Source organism: Bos grunniens, chromosome 5 (assembly GCF_055505025.1).
Source record: "Bos grunniens cultivar Pamir isolate PY7600 chromosome 5, Bosgru_T2T1.0, whole genome shotgun sequence".
In the NCBI taxonomy this organism is placed as follows: Eukaryota; Metazoa; Chordata; class Mammalia; order Artiodactyla; family Bovidae; genus Bos; species Bos grunniens.
The window spans coordinates 114,163,325-114,189,670 of record NC_141169.1 but is presented as its reverse complement, the minus strand read 5'-3'; the positions used below and the strand labels follow the sequence as shown (position 1 = coordinate 114,189,670).

The 26,346-nt window shown below is 46.5% G+C and overlaps 1 protein-coding gene and 1 long non-coding RNA gene across 5 annotated transcripts in view; both read right to left on the bottom strand.

Moving 5' to 3' along the window:
* Positions 1 to 26,346, bottom strand: part of SREBF2 (sterol regulatory element binding transcription factor 2) — a 58,336-nt gene that overhangs the window by 23,724 nt on the left and 8,266 nt on the right. For 2 of the 3 annotated variants that reach the window (XM_086403072.1, XM_086403073.1), the window contains exons 2-7: positions 9,967 to 10,522; positions 8,774 to 8,955; positions 7,587 to 7,733; positions 5,965 to 6,186; positions 4,859 to 4,973; positions 4,496 to 4,677 (exon numbers count right to left, since the gene is read on the bottom strand). In XM_086403072.1, coding sequence (XP_086259198.1) covers positions 4,496 to 4,677; positions 4,859 to 4,973; positions 5,965 to 6,186; positions 7,587 to 7,733; positions 8,774 to 8,955; positions 9,967 to 10,411 — 1,293 coding nt within the window. In that variant the 5' untranslated portion in view covers positions 10,412 to 10,522. The remainder of the gene's footprint in view (positions 1 to 4,495; positions 4,678 to 4,858; positions 4,974 to 5,964; positions 6,187 to 7,586; positions 7,734 to 8,773; positions 8,956 to 9,966; positions 10,523 to 26,346) is intronic. The other variant, XM_086403071.1, reaches the window with a different exon arrangement.
* LOC147373168 (uncharacterized) lies at positions 18,181 to 22,691 on the bottom strand. Of its 2 annotated transcripts, none has more exons than XR_015164581.1 (2): positions 22,603 to 22,690; positions 18,181 to 18,834 (listed from the first exon to the last, which is right to left on the bottom strand). It is a non-coding gene; the product is annotated as an uncharacterized LOC147373168 (long non-coding RNA). The 2 variants fall into 2 exon arrangements; XR_015164582.1 differs by lacking the exon at positions 18,181 to 18,834 and adding an exon at positions 19,191 to 19,373 and having other exon boundaries at positions 22,603 to 22,691.

Genomic DNA, 26,346 nt, shown 5'->3' with positions numbered 1-26,346 from the left:
AAGATTCCAAATATAAGTGAAATTCTTAAAGAGATGAGAATACCAGATCATCTGACCTGTCTCTTGAGAAACCTGTATGCAGGTCAGGAAGCAACACTTAGAACTGGACATGGAACAACAGACTGGTTCCAAATTGGGAAAGGAGTACGTCAAGGCTGTATATTGTCACCCTGCTTATTTAACTTATATGCAGAGTACATCATGAGAAACACTGGGCTGGAAGAAGCACAAGCTGGAATCAAAATTGCTGGGAAAAATATCGATAACTTCAGATATGCAGACGACACCACCCTTATGGCACAAAGTGAAGAGGAACTAAAAAGCCTCTTGATGAAAGTGAAAGAGGAGAGTGAAAAAGTTGGCTGAAAGCTCAACATTCAGAAAACTAAGATCATGGCATCCGGTCCCATCACTTCATGGGAAATAGATGGGGAAACAGTGGAAACAGTGTCAGACTTTGTTTTGGGGGGCTCCAAAATCACTGCAGATGGTGACTGCAGCCATGAAATTAAAAGACGCTTACTCCTTGGACGGAAAGTTATGACCAACCTAGATAGCATATTCAAAAGCAGAGACATTACTTTGCCAACAAAGGTCCGTCTAGTCAAGGCTATGGTTTTTCCAGTGGTCATGTATGGTTGTGAGAGTTGGACAGTGAAGAAAGCTGAGCACAGAAGAATTGATGCTTTTGAACTGTGGTGTTGGAGAAGACTCTTGAGAGTCCCTTGGACTGCAAGGAGATCCAACCAGTCCATCCTAAAGGAGATCAGTCCTGGGTGTTCATTGGAAGGACTGATGTTGAAGCTGAAACTCCAATGCTTTGGCCACCTCATGCGAAGAGTTGACTCATTGGAAAAGACCCTAATGCTGGGAAAGATTAGGGGCAGGAGAAGAAGGGGACGAGAGAGGATGAGATGGCTGGCTGGCATCACCGACTTGATGGATATGGGACAGGGAGGCCTGGGGTGCTGCAATTCACGGGGTTGCAAAGAGTCGGACACGACTGAGTGACTGAACTGAACTGATAAGTGAAATTATGTGTGGTTAGCTTTCTCTGTCTGACTCATTTCACTTAGCATAATAGCCTCTAGGATCATACAGGTTGTCACAAAATTTCATTCTTTTTTATGGCTTTTTTCCATCAGAAAAATAGCCAGAAGTGGAAGTGCTGAACTGGATGGTGCTGTCTTTAAACTTTTTGAGGAACCTCCATACTACTTTCCATAGTGGCTGCACCAACTGACATTCCCACGACAGCTGGGTGAGGGTTCCCTTTTCTCCACATCCTTGCCAACACTTGTCATTTTCTGACTAATTTCACTTTAGTATAATACCCTCTAGGTCCATCCACAGTGTTGCAAATGGTAAGATTTCATTATTTTTGATGGCTAATATTTCATTGCATATATACCACATCTTCTTTACCCATTCATCTATTTATAGGCACTTAGGTGGCTTCCATACCTTGACTACTGTGAATAAGGCTGCAATAAACACAAGGGTACATATATCTTTTCAAATTGGTATTTCTGTTTTCTTCAGAAAATACCAAAGGGGAACTGCTGAATTGGGTGGCAGTTCTACTTTAAACCTTTTTTTTAGCAACCTCCCTCCATACTGCTTTCCATAGTGTGTGTGCTACTCACTCAGTCGTGTTGGACTCTTTTTGGCCCCACGGACTATAGCCCACCAGGCTCCTCTGTCCATGGGATTCTCCAGGCAAGAACACTGGAGTGGGCTGCCAGTTCCTTTTCCAGGGGATGAACCCAGGTCTCCCACACTGCGGGCAGAATCTTCACTGTCTGAGCCACCAGTGAAGCTTTCCATAATGGCTGCACCAGTTTACATTCCCACCAACAGTGCACTAGGGTTCTCTTCTCCACATTCTCGCCAACACTTGTTATTTGTTGTCTTTTTGATAATAGCCACTCTGAGAGGTGTGAGGTGGTATCTCACCATGGTTCTGATTTGCATTTCCCTGATGATTACTGATGTTGAACCTTTTCATGTGCCTGTTGGCCATTTGTATGTCTTCTCTGGAAAAATGTGTGTATCCTAGGTCCATTCTTAAATTGTTTATTCTTCCGATGTTGAATCCTCCAAGTTCTTTGCATATTTTGGATATTAACCCCTTGTCAGACAAATACCATCTTCCATTCAAGTAGGTGGCCCTTTTATTTTGCTGATAGTTTCTTTTGCTGCAAAAGCTTTTCAGTTTGCTATAGTCCCATTTATTTTTGCTTTTGTTTCCCTTGCCTGAGGAGACATACTCAAAAAAATATTGCTGAGACAGGTAACAAAGAGCATACTGCCTGTTTTCTTCTGGGAGTTTTATGGTTTCAGGTCTTACATTTAAGTCCTTAATCTGTTTTGAGTTTACTTTTGTAGATGGTGTGAGAAAGTAGTACATTTGATTCTCTTGCATGGAGCTGTCCCGTTTTCCCAGCAGCATTTACTGACGAAGCCGTCACTTCCCCGCTTTGTGTATTCTCGCCTCCTTTGTCACAGGCTGACTGACCACATAAGTAGGTGTATTTCTGGGCTTTGGATTCTGTTCCTGGATCTACGTGTCTGTTTTGTGCCAATACCACACTGTTCTGATTACTGAGATCAGGGAACCTGCTACCTCCAGCTCGACTGTTCTTTCTCAGGACTGTTTGGCTACTTGGGGTCCTGTGTGTTGCCATATAAATTTTAGGATTTTTTTTTCTAGTTCTGTGAAAAATGTTATTGGTATTTTCATAGGGATTGCACTGAATCTGTAGACTGTCTTGAGGAGTATGATCATTTTAGCAGTATAATTCTTGCAGTCCACAAGCACGGTATATTGTTCCATCTGTGTCCATCACCATTAGAGGTTTCTTTCATCAGTGTCTTATAGTTTTTTTTTAGTACAGGTCTTTTAGCCACTTAGTCAGATTTATTCCTAGATAACATTATTCTTTTCGATGCAACTGCAAATAAGATAGTTTTCTTAATTTCTCTTTCTGGTACTTTGTTAGTACAGAAATGCAACCAATTTCTGTATATTAATTTTATATCCTGCAATCTTGCTAAACTTATTAATCTAGTAGTATTTTTGGTGGCATCTTTAGAATTTTCTATATATAGTATCATGCCATCTGCAAACAGTGACAGTTTTACTTCTTCCTTTTCAATTTGGATTCCTTTTAACTTCTTTTTTAGGATTTCCAATTCTATGTTGAATAAAGTGGCAAGAGTGGGCATCTTTGTCTTTTTTTTGCCGGGTGGGGGGCCATGCAGTACAGCTTATGGTATCTTAGTTCATCGACCAGGGATCAAACCTGGGCCACTGGCAGTGAAAGCGTCGAGTCCTAGCCACTGGACCACCAGGGAATTCCTCTGGGCATTCCTGTCTTCCACCTGATCTTAGAAAAAATACTTCCAGTTCTTTCCTCTGTATCATGATTATTGTGAGTGATGTAAGTGTACATGTTTATTAAAACACTTATTGTACAATACAGTAAAATAGGTGTATTTTATCATATTTAAATTATACCTCCAAGTTGATTAAACACCATACTTTAGTATGAACCTATTTTCAGAAGCTTACCTATTCTAAACCCATAACATTGTTTTCTCCCCATTTTACAGAAGAACTGGAGGCAGAGGTTCTGCCGGCCTGGGGAACCAGACTGGAGTCGGCTCTCCCCTGACTCCTGGTGTGTACATACATGTCATTCCTTTTCAACATTTTTAAGCCACTTGAAAATTTCTTCTGATGATTCAGACACTTATCCAATTCAAGGTATATGTCATATGGACTTGTGTTTCCAAACAGAATCACACTTATAAAATATTTCAAAAATAGAGCTTCCTTAATAAAATTAAGCAGATGCTACAATAAATAGTCTGATCAACAACTTATGGTAGAAGGAAACTTGTGCTTTTGAAGCCAGAAACTGCCAGTGTCAAAATACAGCACAAACCCCAGTGGTCTCCACACGGTCCTAGGAAAATCATTAGGCTTGAGTCTCTTCTAACTCCATTAAACAATTGCCATGGGCTTTCTTCCACAATTAAAGGCCCTTGGTAGGAATGTTATCTGTTAAGACTGCAAATTGTAAACATTTCCCGAAGAGGACCCAGAGGCAGCTTCATCCTAACCCAACTGAACAACCTCACAAAGCAGTCTTGCCAGGCTCATTACAGGCGAGGAAAGCAATGAGGAGCCTCCAGCAATTCCTAGCTCTGCCTGACAGCTGCTGTGTGTCCCCGTTCTGGATTTGGCCCTTATTTCTCTCTGATGGGCCCTTTCAACAAAGACCAATAAAACCAGGGGCTGTCTCCCCACATAGAGTCAGTCTTCTTTTTCTTTAGTTTTCAGTATGTGCCTGATTTCACAGAATTCTTGCTCCTCTCCAGCTTGAGGCCTCTGAACACCTGGCCTGGACCTCTGTCTGCAATCTCCTCACTATTAACTTATGGAAGATGGGAGAGATTCCCAGGGTTAGGGATTTCAAAAGCTCATTACCTTTGCATCATCCAATAGAGGGCTTCCTGGCTCTGAGTCGATGGAGTAGGGGGAGAAGCCGGCCTGGGACCCTGAGTCGGAGGCCGGAGGCGACATCAGAAGGACATTCTGATTAAAGTCATCGATCTTCAAGTCCACGTCATTGTCCACCAGGCTGCCCAGGTCGATGCCCTTCAGGAGTTCTGTAAAGAAAACCCTACCTGGCAAACGGTCGGTTTTATAACACTCGGCCTGCGCCAGGGCAGGGCTAGGAGGGACGCACAGCCCCTGCTGCGGCTTTGCCCGTGGTGGCGTCTTGCACACGTGCCCATGGGCCCGCCCCAGTGCCCAGCATAGGACCCCTCCTATAACGAGCACACTCACTGCTCTTCTGATTGGCCAGCTTCAGCACCATGTTCTCCTGGCGCAGTTTATGATTGACCTGCTGCAAGTATTTGATGTAGTCGATGGCCTTCCTCAGAACGCCAGACTTGTGCATCTGGGAAGGAAGACGGGTGAGAAACACAGCGGCATCAGACCAGCCTGCACAGTGAGGGCAGCTGAGGCCCAGAGCTCAGGTTCTGGAGCGGGAGGTCCTTGTGGGGTTCAGGTCCTGAGTCTTCCACTAACTAGCTGTGTAACCCAGGACAAGTTACTCAGCATCTCTGAACCTCACTTTTCCTTCTCTGTGAAATAGGGATAATGACAATATATGAGTCATAGGCTTGCCATGAGGATTAAAAGAGATAATATATGCAAAGAGCTTAGCCTCTGGCCTGGCACATAGTAGCACTAAATATGAGCTGTTATTCCTACTTCTTATAATAACCCTAGCACCAAAACAAACTTTAAGGAAAATAAGCAACAAAAAACCAGAGCACTGTTGGTTGGTTATCTTAAATAAAGGTGTATCAGTACCTTTCAGATTTGAGAGCTACCAAGAAAATTGTATTTTCTTTGAAAATAGAGGTAAAGATAAACAGATAATGGATTTAAAAATCTACATGCCAAAGCCAAAAGATACATTAATTGAAACACCAGAAATACATGAAAAATAAATTTCTTCTTATTTGTTCTTGGTCAAAGACCCAATCTACATTTTATTTCCTCCCTAAAAGGTTAAAATATCGCTAGCCATCCCTGAATATGATTAAACATTTGCCAAAAATGCCATTGGTTGACTAAGAGGTGCACATGGTCCTGTACTTGGCCATCAGTGAGCAGCAGGAGCCTGGGAAACGGTGGTTGTCAGGGGCAGTGAGTGGCCACCACTGCAGAGCAGAATCAAAGGTCCAGGCAAACTACTGCCTGACAACTCCCAACAGCTAACACTTTACAGAATTTCAAAACACCAAGATGCTTTAATAAGAAGCACCTTTAACTATTCCTGCATTCACTCACTTGGGCCTGGGTCTTCCCTAAATTCCCAGAGCAAAGACAGACAGAGGGGAGATGACGAGGCATGAGACAAAATTCTGCTTGGCACCCACCTTGGCATCAGTCCCCATGACCAGGTCCTTCAACTCAATGATTTTGTCGTTGATGGAGGAGCGATACCGCTTCTCAATGATGTTGTGTGTCGTCCGCCTTTCTCCTTCCTTGGGAGGCTCAAGCTGCTTGACTCCCCCGGGGACCTGCTTAATGGGCACCTTCTCTTGTCCCATCATCACAGGCATCGTGGTCAGAATGGTCCCATTGCTGCCCACCAGGGTCTAGAACAGACACAAGGGCAGAATGATCGTCTGGTTAGCGTGAGGAAAGCAACCTCAGGACATGAACCCACTGGCCCTGGCCACGTAGCATCACCTGAAAATGCTTTGTGTGGTCTGACGCCTTGCTTGGGATAATCAAGTCTGGAAGCCCTGGGAGCCATGGTATCTTGGGCACTGTGCCCTTTCAGACTCACTGCTGGTTAGTCTGTGCCACAACAGCATTAGTGTGGATCAATGCCAACCTTTGGTGTAAGGATGCCAGAAAATGTCTAGTTTCTGCTTTGCTGTCAACCCGTCAGCCGCCTCTGAGCTCGTGTACAATGCCGCACCAACCACAAAACTCCCTCCTGTGTGTGATGCACGTTTTCCTCCCGCGTGACGGAGAATGAACTTATTGGATTTCCTTATACAATTTGACCATCAAAAACCTCAAAGGCAGAAGTGACAATCAGAGCCATTTTATTAAATAAATACACCAACTATGGAGGCATCCCCCTGTTTTCCCCTCAGATCTGCTTTTCCTTCTCTTTGTTTCTATTTTCACTGATTTTAGTTTTATTTTCTTCAACAAATGGCCTCAATATCCAAATGACCAATGAGCAGATAAAACGCTTCTCAAATGCATGAGTCATCAAGAAATAATTCACACAGTCAAAAGTACACATTTCAACTGTACAACTTAATGGAATTGTGATGTACGTAATACAGTGTGTGTAACCAACGTAACCCTGATGAAGACAGAGACCCTTTCTATTTCCCAAGAAAGATCCCACACGCCCCTTCCCCATCTTCGTAATCACTGCTCTGACTTCAATCACTGTCTTCTTAAACTTCATACACTGGAAACATCAGCATGAATTCTTTGTGATCAGCAACTTTTGCTCAGCATACTATTTCTGAAGGCCAGCCATGTAGCTGTATGTATCGATAGTTCTTTTTGGATGGATAGCTGGGTTGATTCTGGTTTTTGGCTTTTATGAATAATGCTTACTTTTGACTTCTGATTACTTTTTTCTGTCAGACTCTCCGGCCACAAGATGTGGACAGTGACCAAGACACTACACCTTAAGTAAGGGACCTTGCACGACCCACCTTGAAGCCCTTCCCTGCCTAGGGTTCTTCAGAAGCTAAACCCCCATCCGCAGGACCTAAGAGGCAGATGGTCCTGTGTGGACCTGCAGCTCCTCTGCGGTCCCTCCCTTGCTCCTCATAAACCCTAGGACTCCCACATAACACTAGGTGCTGGTACTTCTCAAGGAGAAAAAAAAAAACTAAAAAGGGACGATTTTGCAATTTGACTGACACATTTCATAGAGTTTCTGCATCTATTCAGGGTCTGGAGGCTTTGTTAACATCTCTGAGGCCTAATACGCCCAAGAAAGAGGGGGCACAGCTCTTACCGGAACTTGCAGGGCGGCTGTCTGGATGGGGGTGGTGAGGGCAGTGAGGGCGGGGTTCTGGACCGCGGCCATCACGGGGCTGCCATCTGTCTTCAGTGTGGTCAGGACAAGGGAGTCTGTCTTGATGATCTGAGGCTGTACCAGGACCTGCATGGAAAAGGAAGAAAAGGAAAAGGAAGCTAGCACTGTATTTCTTTTTTCCCTCTTTTGGCTGCACCATCCAGCATATGAGACCTTAAGTTCTCAGACCAGGGATGGAACCCATACCCCTTGCAGTGGACGTGTAAAGTCCTAACCATTGGACCACCAAGGAAGTCCTGGCCGTGCTATTTTTCTGTTTTGTGTTACTTCTTGCTGCAAAGACCCTCCAGAAAAGAATGATAAAATTTTCATAAAACTGAGAATGTAGCTTGACTACTGGGTTGAGGGGGAGAAACAGCACAGCTAAAGAGGGTCTGGGGCTTCGCTTCTGGAGTGGCTCAGTGGTAAAGGATCTGCTTGCCAAGCAGAAGACGTGGCTAGATCCTTGGGTCAGGAAGATCCCCCTGAGAAAGAAATGGCAACCCATTCCAGTATTCTTGCCTGGGAAATCCCATGGACAGAGAAGGCTGGCAGGCCACGGTCCATGGGGTCGCAAGAATCGGCTACAACTCAGCAACTAACCAACAAAAACAAAGAGGGTCTTGGGATGGAAGATTGAAAGGCTTCAATGTGAGCAGTGCCAGGAGCCTAGCTAGTGCGGAGAAGCCGTGGCGCAGAGGGACTGTGGAGGGGAGAGAGATCTGATTATGGACAAACTGCGGAATGCCAGGTATATGGCTGAGAAGCAAATATGGTAAACCTGGATTTTTTAAGATAAATTATTTCATTAGTTAGAAATATAGTCCACTGTGATGCATGTCTTAAAGACATTTTAGCACATCTGTTTTCAGTTTTATACCCATTACAAGTGCAAATAAGTTAATACACCAGCATTTACTGAGTTTATATGAGTGCCAGTGTCCACCTACAGACGTCATCTCTACGGGGTCTCACTGGTGCTTCGTGAGGTCCAGTGGCCCCAACCTGCCCCCACCCGTGGCTCCCTCACACCCTGCTGGCCTGCTTGGTATGTAGACCCCATCCTCCATCACAGACTGGCCGAGAGCCCCTACCAAGGCCTCCTGGAACTCCCACCAGCCACCTACCGGGACCTGCTGCACCTGGGGTGCGGCCACCGTCTGCACCGTGGCCGGGGCCAGGGTCTGCAGCGTGCCACTGGCCGTCTGCGTCAGCACCCGCGGGGCCTGCACAGTCTGCACCTGCTGCTGGATGGCGACCGGCTGCACCTGGGAGGAGGTCACGAGGCTCTGGACCTGAGGCTGAAGGACTTGGGAGGAGAGGAGGAGAAAGTCACATGGGCGAGGAGTGCATCTTGTCACGGGAGCTGCGTTGTAACCGAGTGCCTCGGAAGGACCCCAGCTCCCTGCCTGCTTCTGGAGAGGATGTGGAGAGCCGTCCACAAGGTGGTCAAGTGGACAAGAAGATCCTGTGAGGGCTGCCTCAATTTCCGAGTGAACGAGTAGAAGCTATTTCATTACTCAAGGTGCTGGAGTGGAGGTGAGGGGAGCTAAACAGCAAATGGCTGCCCCCAGTGAGGGAATTAACAAATGTTAGAACCAACTCCTGGGGCTTCATTGGCTCCCAGGAAACGAATGGAAAGTGTACTTGGGATGACTGTTTTGGCTTTTTGCTCTGTCGCCTTTCCCCAGCCCCGAAACCCCTGAAGCCCACTGAAGAGCTGGCAGATCCTATGAAATAAATTAGTACAGCAGGACTAATCACACCCTGGGCTCTCCACAGGGTCAGAGAGAAATCCCACCCACGAAAAGGGGCTAGGACACTACACAGCAGAGAGAGTTGCTGGTTCACTATGCACACAGCCGAGGGCTCACTCCGGGGCCTGCCACTTCAGGAGATAGGGTGCCCATGTCAAAGGTGCGCTCCTCTTGGTGGTGGACGCTCAGATGTTGGCTGGATGCCAGGTTCTCAACCTATAGGAGCTGCAATCCTCCTGGGGCCTGGGTTAAGACCCATTTCATGCAAGCCTCCACCTCTAGTTCTCAGGATAGCCCTGAGCCTACAGTGCCTGTTGAGAGTCTGTGACCACGAATCCTTGAAGCAGGCCCAACAGACATTAAGGTATCTGAAGAGCGGGAACCTGATCCTGCACCACCAGGCTCAGTTAACCAAAACCTCATTCAGAACAGGCCAGGTCACTAAGATTCTGTCATCCCCAGGGAAGACAGAACTCTTCTCCATCTGCCTCCACAGTGTCTGCAGACTGGCCTGAAAACTTTTGAACCCACTAAAGGCTATGGCATTTGAGTTCTCGAGTCACCTTGAAAGCTGGTAGCTGCATTCTGGTAGATGACGGGCTGCTGGATGATCCTCGTCTGCGGAGCGGTGCTGAAGGTCGGGGTGATCATGACGGTCTGCTGCGGCAGCGGGGCGGGGGGCGGGGGCTGCGGCTGGGGGCGGGGCTGCAGAACCGGGGCCGCCCTTGGCGGGGTGGGACCCGAGGCGGCGGGCGCCTTGACCTGGAGGGTCGCAGCCTGAGAGGAGGTGGCCGAGGGGGAGAAGGCCGGCAGCGGGACCTGGCTGAAGGGCCGCTGCCCAGAGGGGTCCCCGCTCCCGGCTCCGGCTCCGCCACCATTGCTGCCGCCGCCGCCGCCGCCGCCGCCACCGCTGCCACTGCCACTGCCACCGCCCGGGAAGGAGCCGCAGAGCGGCTCTGAGAACAAGTCAGGGAACTCGCCCACTTGATTGCTGACGAACTGCAGCATCTCTGTGAACACATGGAAAGGGGGAATTTTACTGCCGTCCAAAACGTCGTTTAGTGGGTAAATGTGAGATACAACATCTTGGTTGTACTTGTTCGTGGTGTAGCTTTGGATCTAAAAAAAGGAAATAAACGTGAAAAGTATTTAGCATCATAAACAAACAAAATGTTGATTAACTTTTAAATTTGCTTAAGAACCTGAGGCACAAGAACTTGGGCAATCTCTGGGAGATGGGGAGGAACAGGGAGGCCTGGTGTGCTGCAGTCCGCGGGGTCACGAAAACGGGGACATGACTTAGCAGCTGAACAACTAAGGCGTGAGAAAATCCAACAGCTTTCCCAAGACCAGGGCAGAGACGGGTGACCTCTCTCACGCGTGGCGGCTCAATGGGGACAACATGGCCGACCATGGGTGAGCGGGACAGGACTTCACGTGGCTCCTGTTCTCCCTCCGCACCATCTCCAGGCTTGCCCTGCCTGCTTTCCTCATTGTCTGCATCAGGTCTAACAGGAGCCGCCTCTGTGCTGGGTGAGTGCTGCCTTTGGAGGGGGCTGCTGGCCCCATATTACAGTTGGGGGAGTCGCCGCCTTAAGTCTTTGGGGCTCAGCAGCCTTGCACTGTGAGGCCACCTCCAGTCCTGGCCAGCACTGCTCCCCATGGCAAAGCAGGAGTCGGCCAGACCTGACTCTCCTCACCACAGGCAGGCTCTGGGCCTTCCCTCCATCCTGGGCAATGGGACCCGAAAGGATGATGAAGGTGATGGCCCCAAAGGAAAGATCTTACGCAAGGTTGAGAACAGGGCAATCAGCAAGCCAAGGTCACACAGCGCATCAGGGCACAGCAAAGAGTAGTACCAGTTCTTGGCCTCCCACCTTCGAGTTCTTCCACTGCACCGTCAGAAGGTCAGGGCAGAACAACCCGGGCCCTGGACTCCCCTAGCTGTGCCCCTTTCCTTTGTGCAAGGAGCCTGTGGGGCCAAGGGCATGTGTCCACTGGAGACTGTGCCCCTCTTCCAGATTGTGCTCTTAAGTACCCGGGACCCTAAATTCCCAGCCCTGAGGGCCGCAAGCCTGCTTCCAGGGCCTCTTCTCCTGGTTCGTCCTCCCAAAGGTTTACCCAAACCAAACTTAATCCACGACCAACAGCTCATCTCTCATGACTCCTTCCCTCCCCACAGGGCTGCTTCCCACTGGGACTCTGGGGCCTCAGCTGTGTCCAAGGTATTTTCAGATCTACAATCCTCTACCCAGTTCACATCCTCTCCCTTTTCCTTTCCAATATATTCCCAAGAAGCTACTGCTTGTTCCTAAACTGTGGCACCCTCCTCTCAAACCCTCAAGGTGGCAGGATGCTCTGATCTGGTCACACAAAGAAGAAAGAAAAACAAAGGCCCCTAAGCACTCTCTCTAATCATTCTCCAAACCTCCACCCCAAGTCCTTCCCAGGTCTCTAACTGGGTGTGTGTGCTTGTGCTCATCATGCGTGTGTGAATCTGGGCTATGAAGAGTCTTACGTTAGGCAAGTAGAAAGCTACCCAGGGGTTTCTAGAGTGACCTAGCAGTTCAGCACATTTTTGTGTTCAGTCAGTTCAACCTGCTGGAAAAACAGCACCTCACAAGATTAAATGACTACACAGTGGCATTATTTACCAACACCTCGACACTCAGCTCCGTCCCGACTCAGCCCGTCACCAGTGGGAGGGAGGAGTGGGCAGAATGCCACAGATAACTGTAACTTGCACCAACGAATTCCAATTTGTCATATGTGATTATTGAGCAATATCCTCAAATTAGCACAAAATTCAAACAAAACAATTCAGTGCTGACACGTTCCAAGCACAATTTCTTAAAATGCTTTAAGACAGTGATTAAGAGAAACCTAATAATTTGTTGAGCCTTCCCGTAAGATCTCCCCACTGGGGAATCAACACAGAGGGCTACTTTGTGAGCCGTAAGACTCTTACTCCCCCACTAACTGCCCTAATCCATGGAAAGGGAAGGAGGGCAAAAGAGGCGGGAGGGCAGACGGGCACAGGCTTTGGCACCAAGTGGATCTCGAATCTAATCCGCTGTGTGAACATGGGCAAGTCACTTCTTTCCACATCCCTGTTTCCTCACAAGAGGCTGCCTCAGGAAGACTTGGCTTCTTTGTGGTGAGGACTAATAAGATAATGTATGCAAAGTGCTTGGTGAGAGGCTGACCCTTACAAAGATCCCTGTCAGTGGGGCCTCTGAAGCCCTAGTCCACGGGTGCTTGGCTCCACTTCCCTGTCGAATGCTCTCCAGAAAGTTTTGTGGGGGGTCACTTGGGCTGGCTGGGGAAAAGTCACGTGCAGAGGCCACACAGCTTAGCTTACAAAGCAGGGTGTGTTGGCAGATGGAATGTGACTGCTTAAATTAAAAAAAAAAAAAAAATCCTTTTCAACCCACACATGATGAGCTCCAGCAGAGCTATCTCCAGCCAGGCAGACAGGCACTGGGCTGAGGGGCACAGAGGGGCTGTTGAGATTGAGCACTTGAAGGAAGAAGTAAGGAAGAGGCTCTGGGAGCCACTGCTGCAGCAGGCCCGCTGGGCCTCTCTGGACCCAGCTGGCTGCAGTGACAGAGGGGAGGCCGTGCAGGCGCAGATCTGCTCTGTACCTCAGGGTACTCCCTGGGAGCGCCCCGCATCTCCTGGTGCTTCCCTGTTCCCATCACTCGTGTGCCATGGTCACGCAGGCTCCCGTGTCCGCAAAGAGCCATGAAACCTGGAAAAGGGAGGCCTAAGAGAAGGCAGTTTGTTGTTTTCTGTTTAAATAATTCTCTTTCTTTTTGGCTGTGCTGGGTCTTCTTTGCTGTGTGGGCTTTTCTCTAGTGGCGGTGCATGGGCTTCTCACAGCAGTGGCTTCTCTTATTGCGGAGCACAGGCTCAATAGCTGTGGCTCACGGGCTTAGTGGGATCTTCCCAGGCCAGGGATCAAATCCGTGTCTCCTGCACTGGCAGGTGGATTCTTTCCCACCGAGCCACTGGGAAGTCTGGGTATTTTTATGGAGCTTTGAAAAAGCAGTTGGGCGAGACATGGAGGACCAGACACGGGCCTCCTTGGAGCTGGGCCACCGCCTGAGGCCTGCAAAGCCCAGCTAACTGGGTGGGGTGGAGGGGCGCTCCTGTCAGTCACCTTCCCCACCAAGCTACCCTCCTGTGTTTAGCTGCTTCATAAACTAAGATTCAAGTTGCCTGATAAAGTAAGCTGGGCCCTAAGAAACTACATGTGGGTTCTGATCACGTAACCAAAATTAGAGGCTTCGGCTGTCACTTGTGCATGACAGTCCCAGGTTTCATCCAAAGAGATCCCAAGTTCACGTGTACCTTACAGGGCCTGGGACCCGGAGGTAACATAAGCCACTGTGTCTGGCTCGGTCCAGTGGCATCTACCTGAGAATGAAAGTGAGAGTGAAGTCGCTCAGTTGTGTCTGACTCTTTGCGACCCCATGGACTGTAGCCCACCCAGGCTCCTCCCTCCATGGGATTCTCCAGGCAAGAGTACTGGAGTGGGTTGCCATTTCCTTCTCCAGGGGATCTTCCCGACCCAGGGATTGAACCCGGGTCTCCCGCATTCCAGGCAGACGCTTTATCTGAGCCCCCAGGGAAGCCCTGAGAATGAGGTAACCTGAAATCCAATCAGATTAATTTCAGTCAGAAATAAAGAATCTGAAGCTCCAAACGGGGTAATGTCGTTTCCATTACTGCAGCTGGTCAAAAATCCTTTCTGTGGGTGTTTGTTACTGAGCCCTGTTAGGTGCTAGAACTGTTTTACAAAGGTCATTTATTCTTATATTTTGTATTTATTATGGATCTTGGGTTAGACAATGTTTTCTTAAAGATTTTTTTTTTAGATGTGGACAATTTTTAAAGTCTTTATTGAATTTGTTACAATGTTGCTTCTGCTTTATATTTTGGTTTTTTGGCATGAGGCATGTGGGATAGCTCTCTGACCAGGAGTCCAACCTGCACCCCCTGCACGGGAAGGTGAAGTCTTAACCTCTGGGCTGCCAGGGAAGTCCCTAGACAATGTTTCAAAATAATTTTCTTTTTTAAACCATAAAAGTAAAATATTCACTACAGAAAAATTTAGAAAAAAATTAAAAAAAAAAAAAAAAAAGTCATCCAGCAATTCCATCACCCAGAGACATCTACCGTCAATGTTTTGATGTGTATCTTTCCACACTTCTTCCCATTCAAGGTTTGCTTGCAAACACAAGCATGCACACATATGGGATGGTTTTACAAAAATGGGATCACACTGGGGAGATGCTATTTTGTCCCTGTTTCTTTCGCTTAATAAAACACGAAGAGTATGTAGTGTCAACCACTACGGACAGAGTGTCATCCTTTCTGAGTCCTGCATTCACACTGCCTTGTGGTGTGCTCTTCTGCATCGTATTACAGTGCATTAAGGGACCAGGATTCAACCACCTGGTTTATCACCTGGTGATGATGAATGAATGCGTTCATCTTTTTGGTATGATGAACAACTCTTACAAAAATCTTGAACAAGGATCTTTTCCCACTTATCTGATTATTTATTTCCTTAGGATAAAGTTCTAGAAATTAGATGGCTGGGTCAACAGACATGTATTCTATATATACTTCAGAAAGGTTATAACAATCTATATTCCTGCCAGTGTTTTCCCACATTTATTTCTGTCCATTTGATAGTGGGAAAAAAACAGCTAATTGTTCTGACTGAATGAATAAGTATTGCTGCTGCTGCTAAGTCGCTTCAGTCGTGTCTGACTCTGTGCGACCCCATAGACGGCAGCCCACCAGGCTCTCCCGTCCCTGGGATTCTCCAGGCAAGAACACTGGACTGGGTTGCCATTTCCTTCGCCAATGCATGAAAGTGAAAAGTGAAAGTGAAATCGATCAGTCATGTCCGACTCTTCGAGACCCCATGGACTGTGGCCTATCAGGCTCCTCCATCCATGGGATTTTCCAGGCAAGGGTGCTGGAGTGGGGTGCCACTGAGGTTAAATGTCATTCCCCTCATTTCACTGGCCATTTGTATCCCTTCTTTGCAAACTGCCTGCTCTTGACCTTTGTTCATTTTTCTACTGGGCTATTTGTCTCTTTTTACTGATTTGAAAAACTTTCATATATTATGGATTTTGCTCTTCTTAAGCATTTGCCGCACTTTGCTGGCTTATTCGTTTTTGCTCAGGAAAGAGAATGGCACAGTCATGAGAGTCACCTTGTCCTAGCCCTGTAACCTGGGTAAGTTTACCTCTCTGAGTCACAGTCTTCTCACCTATGGAATGCGGCTAACAAGCGTGCTGAGCTTGTCACGCTGTTGGGAGATAGCTCACACAGAACCTACAGCACAGCGCCCAGCACTCAGTACTCACTAGTACATGTTATACGTAGCAGTTTCTGATAGTTTTGCTTTGACTTTATTTTTGGAAAATTCAGATTTTTTTCCGATGAACTGGATATATTAGGGAATAATTTGGGCATAAATTTTGTGTTTACTTATGCATTAAAGAAACACTAAAAAATGCATAAAACCACACCCAGCTGAAATAAGCCACACAGGAAAACAAAAAATGCACATACCTCAAACATCTACCAGCTTCGTCAGGTCACTTGCATGTATTATGAGCTATAACCATCCACATTTGGGGTCAGAATTTCCACTGGACTTCAGATAGCCCTTCTTCTATCACTTCACAGTAACTCATGAGCTATTAACTTTCCAACACCCACTTCCACAAGCAAACCTCAGGTCTTTTTCAAGGTAGAGTGCTGTATTTCCAAGCCACTTAACATCTGTAAAACTGTTTTAGGGGTTGCTATCTTATTTATTTTTAGCACTTAAATTTGAATTTTTTTATTGGGCTATAGTTGATTAACAAAATGTTAGTTTCAGTTTTACAACACAGTGATTCAAGATCTTTATAAATTATATATACTCTATTTAAGGTTATTATAAAATATTGGCTATTGTTCCTGTGCTGTACAATAACTAAATATATCCTTGTAGTTCGTTTATTTTATACATGGTACTTTGTACCTATCTTTTTTTTTCAGAAAGCCTATTTATTTTTTCTCTGTATTTTCTGGTCTCCTATGAAGTTTCTGAGTGTTGAGAACCTAACCCCACTTTCCCCATAAGCTCTGTGATTTTTACTGTGTAATTCTGCATAGTGCAGTACTTTCCAGTAACATGTACGCTACATTACAGCAGAACAATTTTAATCCTGTGTAGTAAAATTACCTGGTTTCTGTTCCTCATCCCCAACATCATAAGGATACTGACCTAAACCTTCTTCACTTACTTTTGTTCATCTTTCACATTTGACCTGCCCAAAAGACTTGAGAACACAGAAGCATGGTGTGTGATCTGTGTGGAATGAGAGAGACCATAACCAGTGGGGGAGAGGCAGGTAAACACAAAATCTAATCCCCAAAACATATCCCGCTTTCAAGTTGATGAACCTGTCTCCCCTCCTAGGATTTTTTTCCTAATTAAAGAATCTTAAAAAAAAAAAAAAAAAAAGTCCAATGTAGATCCATATCAAACCTGAGGGTTAGTGGTAACGCGACTTTTCATTTGTCCACCATTTTGCTATTTGTGACCACCCCTGCTTTCTCAGGACCTGAAACATCCGTTATCTCCATTCAGGTCACCTGGAGGAGCAGTAAAGGAGCTGCGCTGTCAACCACTCCCCTCAACATGGAAGCCCTGAAATGCAAACAGGACCAGAAGGAACAGAGGGACAGCTACAACAGGCAAACTGCTGCCTTAAAAATCGATGCACTCTGGAGTAAGGAATGGCAATACTCCAGTATTCTTGCCTGGAAAATTCCATGGAAAGAGGAGCCTGGCAGGCTACAGTCCATGGGGTTGCAAAGAGTCAGACACGATTAAGAGACTGAGCACACATAGTTATCAGAGAATCTGATAACAGCAGGAGAAGGATGAGTGGGGTCTATCTTACAGGCGCAGCAATAAGGGCAGGGCATTTCTCTAAAAGCCTCCTGTATCCATGGTGTCTTATCAAATGTGCACTGGAAAGATAGCAGTTGCACAAGGTAAATCTGAAGATCTTCTGTTTTCTGGAGAATGCCAAAATTCCCCTGTGTTTCACAGATGTGTGGCAGTGACTTGAACATGTGATAAGGAAGCCTGAATGTGCTCTACGGCAGGGGCCAACAATTAGACCCTGAAAGACAATTCAGAAAGCAAGGCAGGTCCAGTTGCACCTCAACAAATACCGGTCCAGGAATCAGAAGAGACAAGTCACCCATGGCAAAACCCACTAATAATTCAAGAATAGAGTCTCTAAGGATTTGGGTCATATGCCACAGAACTCTTTCCTTGATGTAGCATTTAAGAAGACCCAAAGGGAGGTGGGAAAAAAAAAGAGACTGAATTGTGAAAAATAGAGAGTTTAAACTAGAATAATTGAGAGATGACAACTAGTGGAATGAGCCCCCTGCCCCACCCAAGGGAATATCAGGACTGTTAGAGAAATTTAATAAGGTTTGTTTTATTTGTACACTATTATTTTGTGTAAATGTATGATCTGACAACAAGTACCCTCCAAATCTAGTGACTTGGAGTCAATATTTCCATAGAAAATGTGACCACTTATGAAATTTCTTGAAAATAAGTACTCAAGAAATGAAATATCCTCAAGATATTCTTTGAAATTATATGCTACGGCAGCTCTACAGATGAAATTATTCTAGAGATTGCTCAACTAAAAAAAAAAAAAATCGATCCACTCAAACACCGGGAGACACATTTATTTGCTAAGAAGCTCAGAGCACAGGGGTAGAATCATGCACTTCAGGGGAATCCTGGGTCACAGTCCTGGGGAGAGGGAGGCTGGAGGAGGTGCCGAATGACACAGGATGACAAGCGGGTAACTCAGGTATCCTATATTTTAAGTGAGGGATGAGTGAACTCTTTACTGGCAAAGAAACCACAGAGGAAAATTAGGTGGGGAGGTGGAGGTTCTCAAATGCTTGTGTTTCATAACACACACAAATGTGTCACACACTCCTCTGCACGTATCAAGTATTACATAATCAAATAATACATTGAAAAATTAAGAAAGAAAAGACAAAGGGAAACCAAGTTGTTCTCGGACGGCCTCTGGTCTGCCCTGGCTCTCTCGCCACCTGCCCAGGGTGGGCATCAGGGGCAGCCCCAGAGGACCCAGCTCAGCTGACCGGTGCCATTGTCTCTGGGCCAACAGAACCTGAGCCAGCTCTTGAGTTCCAATCGAAAGACAGTGACCTGCGGCTCTACCTTCAGTTGCTCTTTTCTTCTTCTTTCCTCTGCGGTGAGTTCGCTATGAATTCCTGGCAGGTCACCTTCCACAGTATCACAGGGTTATCTCTTCCCTCCCTCTTGCCTTGATTTCAACTGCAGCTTCCACCTGGTGACAATCGTCTTGAGTACCTTGTTGGGCCAACAATCTTTCAAAGCAAATCAAACTTCTCAAACAGGAGTTTCATAGCTTCCCACCAATGGCTCCCTCCGACTTCAAGGGATTTCATTTCCACTCACTTTAGCTCATCATCCACCCACTCCCTTCCTTGTCAGCACAAGCCTTTGGTGGGGAGGAGGGGCTCTTTCTCTGAATGCGATCACCTGCCTCACCCTTTCTGCTTGTTACAGCCTTCTTCCTTTTAATTGCACAATTCCATTTCAAAACGACCTACAATTTCTTTCACCAAGGACACTTTTCTACCTCAGGTCTAGCCATCTTTTAACTCCTGAACCCAACTGTGATTTGTTTAAAAAAAAAAAAAAAATTGTCCAAAACTTGAAAATAAGCGGGAGCCGGGGGCCGGGGGCCGGGGGGGGAAGTACAGCGTCTCTAAAAGTCCTACCTGTCTACCTAAAGGTCATCTGACGCGCTCCGGAAACACAGAGTGGTCTGACTTCCTCTTTACTATTCATCAGGTACACATTCTGTAACATGAGATGTTCATGTAGAAAATAAACAAGTAGCAAATGACTTGTCTGGTGAAAAAGATAACCTTGAAAGCTTTGTCTTTATTGCCCTGCAGGACATTAGCCGGTTATATATCTGAATTTGCAATCTTACTTCTTTCCTATTATGTGAGTATCAGTTTCTTGCATTCTCCTTGAATCCACCTTTGTCATCCTGCTGTTTTCCTCAGTAATCTTCATAAATCTTCACTACATACTAATGATATACTGGTATAAGAGTATGCTTCAAACATTAAAAAGTTTCTTTTGTCATATTACATCCAGTAAGACCTATTTTTTAATACTTTCCTTAGATCTTGTGCTCCACAAGCACCTAGACAAAACCTTCCACTCCCTGGGCCTCTCTAGGCACTCAGCGCTCTGGTACTTAAATGACTTGGTATCAACTCACTGAGATGCCCTCACATGCAACCTTCATGCACTCTATAAAAACAGCAAACACGCTTTCTGAACCAAAAGTGGAAGGGACACCGCCTCACGATGGGACAAGATATTTTTGAAATTTGGGTTACCCAGGAAAATCTGGACAAATTTCTGTAATTTCCACAAAGCTTCCACTTTTGGTGAAGTAGGTATATAAATGCAAGATTTTAAATGTGTTGAACACCCACTGCGTGCTGGCGCAGAAAAAACACCCCTCGACCTCAAGGAGTTAGTGAGAGTGACAGATCTGGTGGCGACAGTCACAGCAGGTGAGGACAACACAGGGGATGTGATAAAATCACTGACTCCAGCTGGTCGAGCAGCTTCCTCAAGAAGTTGGAATGAAGGCTGACCAGGATGCCGGGGGAATTCTAGGCCCAGGGAATCTTGCAAGCCACGGCTTGGAGGCCTGGAGCTGCATGGTGGGCAGCGGGAGGGCACCAGGCTGGGCAGGTGGTCAGGACCAAATCCTGAAGGGGTCTGCAGCTCATGGTAATGAACTTGGTCTCTCTCCTTCTTAAAGAAGGAAAAGCTACAGCCAGCAATCCAGCAATGCTCTAGGAAGGGGAGCCCTGCACCTCAGCCCTGCTCACTCTGGTTTGTATAGGGGGCTACTGGCTTGCCCAGAGTCCCCAGACACCATATGCTCACTAAGAATCATTCTGAGCAAAGACTTAGGGCTGAGTTCTGACTTGAGAGAATATCAAAACAGCTAAAACAAAAGTTAGGGTAACTTCATCAACAGAGGAAGAGACTTCTGAAAATTGATTAAAGGGAAGTTTTTTTTTTTTAATTTTTGGCTGTGCCACACAGCATGAGGGCTTAGTTTCCTGACCAGGGATTGAAACTGTATGCCTTGCAGTGGAAATGTAGAGTCTTAACCACTGGAACCACCAGGGAAGTCCCCAAAGGAAAGTTCCAGTTATGTATGAAAACTGGGAAACAGGCCACCTATCTCTTAGGGGTTGTGTGAAGGGAGCGTGGCAAACAATCATATTAAAAAAGAAAAGCAGGATGTTGAAAAGTTAAACCAAGAATTACCTGGAAGGCCAAAGAGAATGGGGATTCCCAAGTTTAAATTCAAACACAGCTTTCTGTGTGACAAATCAGAAGGCTGGTTGGAACTCTCATAATGTAATTGTGCTGCCTCTGGGAAATTAATTGATCTCTCCAAGACTCAGTTTCCCTACTTATAAATATAGGAACAATCCAAATTCCAATGGATATATATTAATATATAGGGATATGATCAGCACATACTAAAATGTCTTTTGACTTTTTCATAGTTTCTTTTTCAACCTAACATTTGAAAAAGGGTTATTTGTAGCTTAGCTTCCAATTTAACCTTTGAATAAAAGCCAGTAGTCACACTATTGATGTTTAAAAGCAACAACTCAGTGACAAAGCTAATAAACTTATTTTCTAACTAGAAATCATATTTACATTTTATTCAAATGCAGACAAGGTGGTTATGACTGAAATTAAATTCACTTCCTATTGATTCCATGTGGACACATAATAATAGCTGTCACTAATACCTATGTACTACTTCACACAAACCCAGGTGCTAGTATTGCTATTCTACTTTACAGGTCATGAAGATGAGGTTCAGGGAAGTTAAACTATTTGCTCAAGCCCTTCATACAAGCTACAAGATCTGAATTTATATCCGTATTGAGGTCTGCATATCTCTTCCATGCACTCTATTTCCCCCCACAAAACAAACATTTCTTGGATTTTACAACCTGGGAGAAAGATGCAAGATGGACCTGGAGCGACAATAAAGTCTGGGGAATCTGGGTGTGGGTGGAGGGGGGGCACTTAATGTAAGCCATCTCATGACCCCCAATACTAAGTTCAATGTTAATGAAAGAAGATCCATCTCAGGGTAACACACATGTAACTGACTCAAGGGGGAGTAGATGAGAGAGATTTTTGCCTGACTGTATTTTGCCAGCATACTTTCCTCCCAAAGTATTAAAACTTTCTCCAGATGAGACCTTCTGCCTTGACAAGATGCTCCTTTCCAGAACACCCCTCTTTCTTCAAATAAAGAACAAACCAATAAAGACACAACCCTTAAGACCTGCATTCAACATACATTAACTGAGCCTACAGTGTGCCAGACACAAAACTGAACACATCAAGAGGCACATGTTCTGGCGGAGAAACCCCGTGTGAACACCTGCCAGGGCCAGGTGCCGTGTGTTGGGATGATAAAGGCGCGTGACGCAAGAGGACCCTGTAGGAGTACATTTCCTAAAAAGCTTCTGTTGTTTTTACTGCAATTCATCCCATGCTTGTGTGTGAGCATTTAGAGACAAAGGTTAAATGTCATTTTCTCTTTTTACTAGAAAAGAACTTCATCAGCAGTGTCACCCAGTTGTGTCTGCTTTTAACGCCTTGCAAACTTCCACTTATCATGGCATACGATTCAAATCACCCTGGGAGGCAGCTTTAAGCACTCTTTCAAATGAGTTAATATATGCACAGCACTTAGAACAGTGTCTGGCACAGAGTGCTTGAAAGTGGTGATGGTGGTGGGGGTCGTTACACAGGAAGAAATAAGCCCAAGTCCAATGAGGGGTCTTAGGCAGGTAAGTTCACGAAGGCTCCATCCTGCTCCAGACGTCACTCCAACAAGCATGCTAGGGGGCCTTCCTCTCAGGAGCCCTCCACCCCTGGGACTGTCCCACCTCGCAGTGACTGTCCCCACCCATGGGAGAGCCTCACCCTGGGTCCCAGCTGGGAACCCAGGTCTTACCAAGACCACATTAGAGGCATCAGATCTGTTGACCATCCACATTTGATAGGCTGTCCATCTTGTTTCTTTATTCCTTTGAAATGCATGCTTTTAGAAACAGATCAAGAACAGATTTTGAGAACAACAATTAAGAGAAAACTCAAGCCAATGACTAGCAGTAATAATAAAAGCAGTATAGCAGTTGTTGACATTTCCTGAGCTCTTACCACATGTTAACAATTACGTTAAGCACTTGACATGGATTTCATCACTTAATTTCCATGACACTTTGAGGTAGGTGCCTTCATCACCTCCACTTCACACACAAGGAATACTAGGCACAGAGAGGTTAAGTAACTTGTCCAGCGTCACTCAGTCAGCAGGTGACGGCGCTGGGACTGAAGAGTCAAGTTCTCAGCCACCACCCTGGACAGATGCTTTGCTTCTGTTACTGTGTGGATGTCACCAGACAGCCTCGTTCTCTAATGGGAACAAACATCCCCAGCTCAGGAAGGAAAAGGGTGTCATCCCGGGTGTCCTGCATCTCCTGACCCTTCATCTGCTCCCACCCTGCATCTCTCTGGTGTCTCTCTCACTCTCCTGCAACAAAGAGACTGAAAGTTGAACAACAGGCAGAGAGGAAGACGCTCAGGAACGCCCCTGCACAAGCCTGTTCCAGGGGCTGGCGCTGCATAGTGCCAGGTAACCAAGTGTCCACAAAGTCTGGCAAAAGCCACTCCTTCCACCTAACTGTCCTCCTGGGGGGCAAAGTTCCAAAGCTGGGGATCTCCACCTTTCCCAGTCCTTAAACCACTCAGTAAAGCAACTATACTCCAAGAAAAATTAATTTTAAAAAAGTCATTCAGGCAAAAGTGAAAGACCTCAGTGACTCACCAACCTACCCTTCCCCAAATCATTACCACACCCCCAAATCTCCCTCAGACTAAGGACAAAAATAATACTTCCAAAGCAGGTTACTAACCCCTGCTACAAATCACCACCTAGCATGTTCATACCCACTGTGCACTGCGGTGCTGGGAGCTCGGGGAACCTGCATATAGCACAGACTCCAAAGTGCCGGTTCCCTTCCCACCCAGCAACCTCACAGGAAAGAAACCCAACCAACCCCAGAAACTGTGACAAGGGTGAACAGACAGGTGCCTCACAGAGGAAGGGCTGTCAGAAGGCAGAGAAAGGGCTGACTCGTCCTGGCAGGCAGGGAAAGCAGAGCCTTGAAGAGTGAAGAGACGTTTGTGACTTAGAGAGAGGCATGGGTAGGTACTGCAGACAAAGGGAATGGTATGAGCAAAAGCACAGCACCAAGAAATGTTCTGGAAGGAGCTTCCGCAGAGCACGTGGAACAGAGTGGAGAGATGGAGCTGCCTGCACTTGAGCTGTGAAGGCCTCACGGAAGCTGCCTGGAGTGGCACAGAAAGCACCACGGACATCTGCCATTCCTGCTCTGTCTGCCGTCCTTCCAGCTGAACCTCCCATGCACCCTGATCTTCCTTCTGGAGAACCCATGCTGGGTGGTCTCAGCATTAAGGTTTCCTGCCAGGCGGCTCTGATGAATGCATGCTGCCACCAGGAACGTGACTCTAGGAAGCGGGGACAAGCAGAGGCCACCGAGGCAGCGGGTCCTAAACAGGCTGCTCCGGCCTCCTCTTAGCAGGACTCTGCTGCCAAGCTGCCCTTGGCTCTGGCTCGTGTTCCCGGTCTGGCTCTCCTGCTTTTCTGATCAGTCCACACACTATCCTGCCAATAAACTCCTTTTCTACTCGAGCTACTCAAAGCCAGCTTCTGTGGCTCATCACCAAGCCTGCCAACTGACAGCACAGCAGGAGAGGGACCTGATCAAAACTAAGTTTGAGGAAGGCCACAAAACACAGCTATCAAGAGGACACCTGCAAATCACCCGAGCACGGTGGTCAAGCCTTACAAAGCGGCTGTCCGCTCAGCCTGGGACACTACTATGCCTGCTCCCCTGGCCGGTGCCCCTCCTGGACTCTACCCCAGATCTTACCTTCCACACTGGAATCTTTGGGGGTGTACCCTGGTGGGCCTCTTAAGCACATTAAAGTTTGAGACCCTCGGTCCCACACAGTGTTCTGGCCACAAGGAATAACATATTCCCAAACACGTCAAATTATTCCCAACACCCTGCCTTTCCAAATTCTCCTTTCTAAAATACTATTCACTCATCCTTCACAACTCAGCTCAAACGCCAGTCTCCGTGAAGATTTTCCTACTCCCCTTCCTTAGTGTTTCAAAAACTTGGGACTTTGTTCCTCTGTTCTGGCCTCTGTTGCATTTTGCTCTGTATTGTGACAGGCTGCTTAGATGTCAGCTCCCTGACAGTTCAGACTTTTTCATTCATCTCTAATACCTGAGTCTAACAATATGCTAGCTTGTGTGGGACCCAGCACAGAGCACAGATACATAGCACTGAGCCAGGAACATAGTGGATACTCATGCGGAACTGGAATGAACAAATTTCTTAAATTAAATTTAAAAAATTTAAAACAACTTCTGACAAGAACAGGGGTCCCCAGACAGGCTTCCGGAGTCAGGGCATCTCCCACCTCATTCCCACAGGGTAGGCAAGAGTACGAGCTCACGTCAGAAGGCCCAAGTTCACTCCTAATGCCACTTCATCAGCACAGTAAACCTTGGGCAAATCATTTTATCTGTCTCTACGTCTTCATATGCAAAATGGGAATAAAATCAAGTACCTCCCAGCACTGTCAGGAAGACAAATGTATCAGAGGGATTTTTGTAACGTGTTAGGCCTCGCAGGGACGTTTACACTTAGGAAGAAGCAGTATTTCCATGAGTTGCTATGGGACGATGAGGGCCTGAGCCAAGAAGACTCCAGTTTAACAAGGCAGTTCCACATCTGGTTCAGCAGCCGGAATTTCATCACTGATCCAGTCTAGTCCCTGAACCCAGCAGACCAGTTCCACAGGACAGATGCAGAAGCCACATTATAAGGGACGTTTAGACATGTGTTCATTAGCAATTCCGAAGGCCTGAGAGATGCAGAAAGAGCTCTGTTTTCCAGCTTCCAAGCCGTTCAATGGTTGAGGATTAGTTTCTAAACAGGTTTCCCCAGAGAGCCTTCCTTTGAGGCCTCGCTCTGGGATCCTGCTATTCTTTAAAAAATTCCATCATGTCAACAAAGTTTAACCCGTGAGGCTTGTGGTCCAGAAATGGAACACTTGACCTTGTTCTGTAACTGCTCGTGTCTGCACACCACACCTACAGAAGCCCTTTCAAAAGGAAAGAATAAACATTTCAAAACTGTATTCTAAAAAAAGGGCCCTTGGTCCTAAGAGTCCACTTGCAACTTGTAGCTCCTCGTTCACTCTCAGATAAGAATTGAAGAGAATGTTAGACTCCCTGCCCTCTTCCGTGCATGTGCTGTAGCTTCAGGCAAGTCTCAGAGCACCTGAGACGCAGACAGCCCCAGTCCCTGCTCTGCAGCAGGACAGAAGGCTTAGAGAAGTACTGTGGGATCCAGGGAAGTCACTTGAAGCATCCAGCACAGGGCAGACCCTTCCTGATAAACACATGTGGACTGAAGGGAAACCTGCGCAGAGGAGGCTGGTCTCTCCAGCCCCAGCCCACCACCCGCCTTGTATTCACAACTCTGAAGCCCTCTACATCAGATGGGGGCTTGGCATGCAGGGGAGGAAAAGTACATGGGTTTTGGAGTTGGACTGAGGTCACCCTTTTACAACTTACTAGCTCTGATCTGGGCCTCAG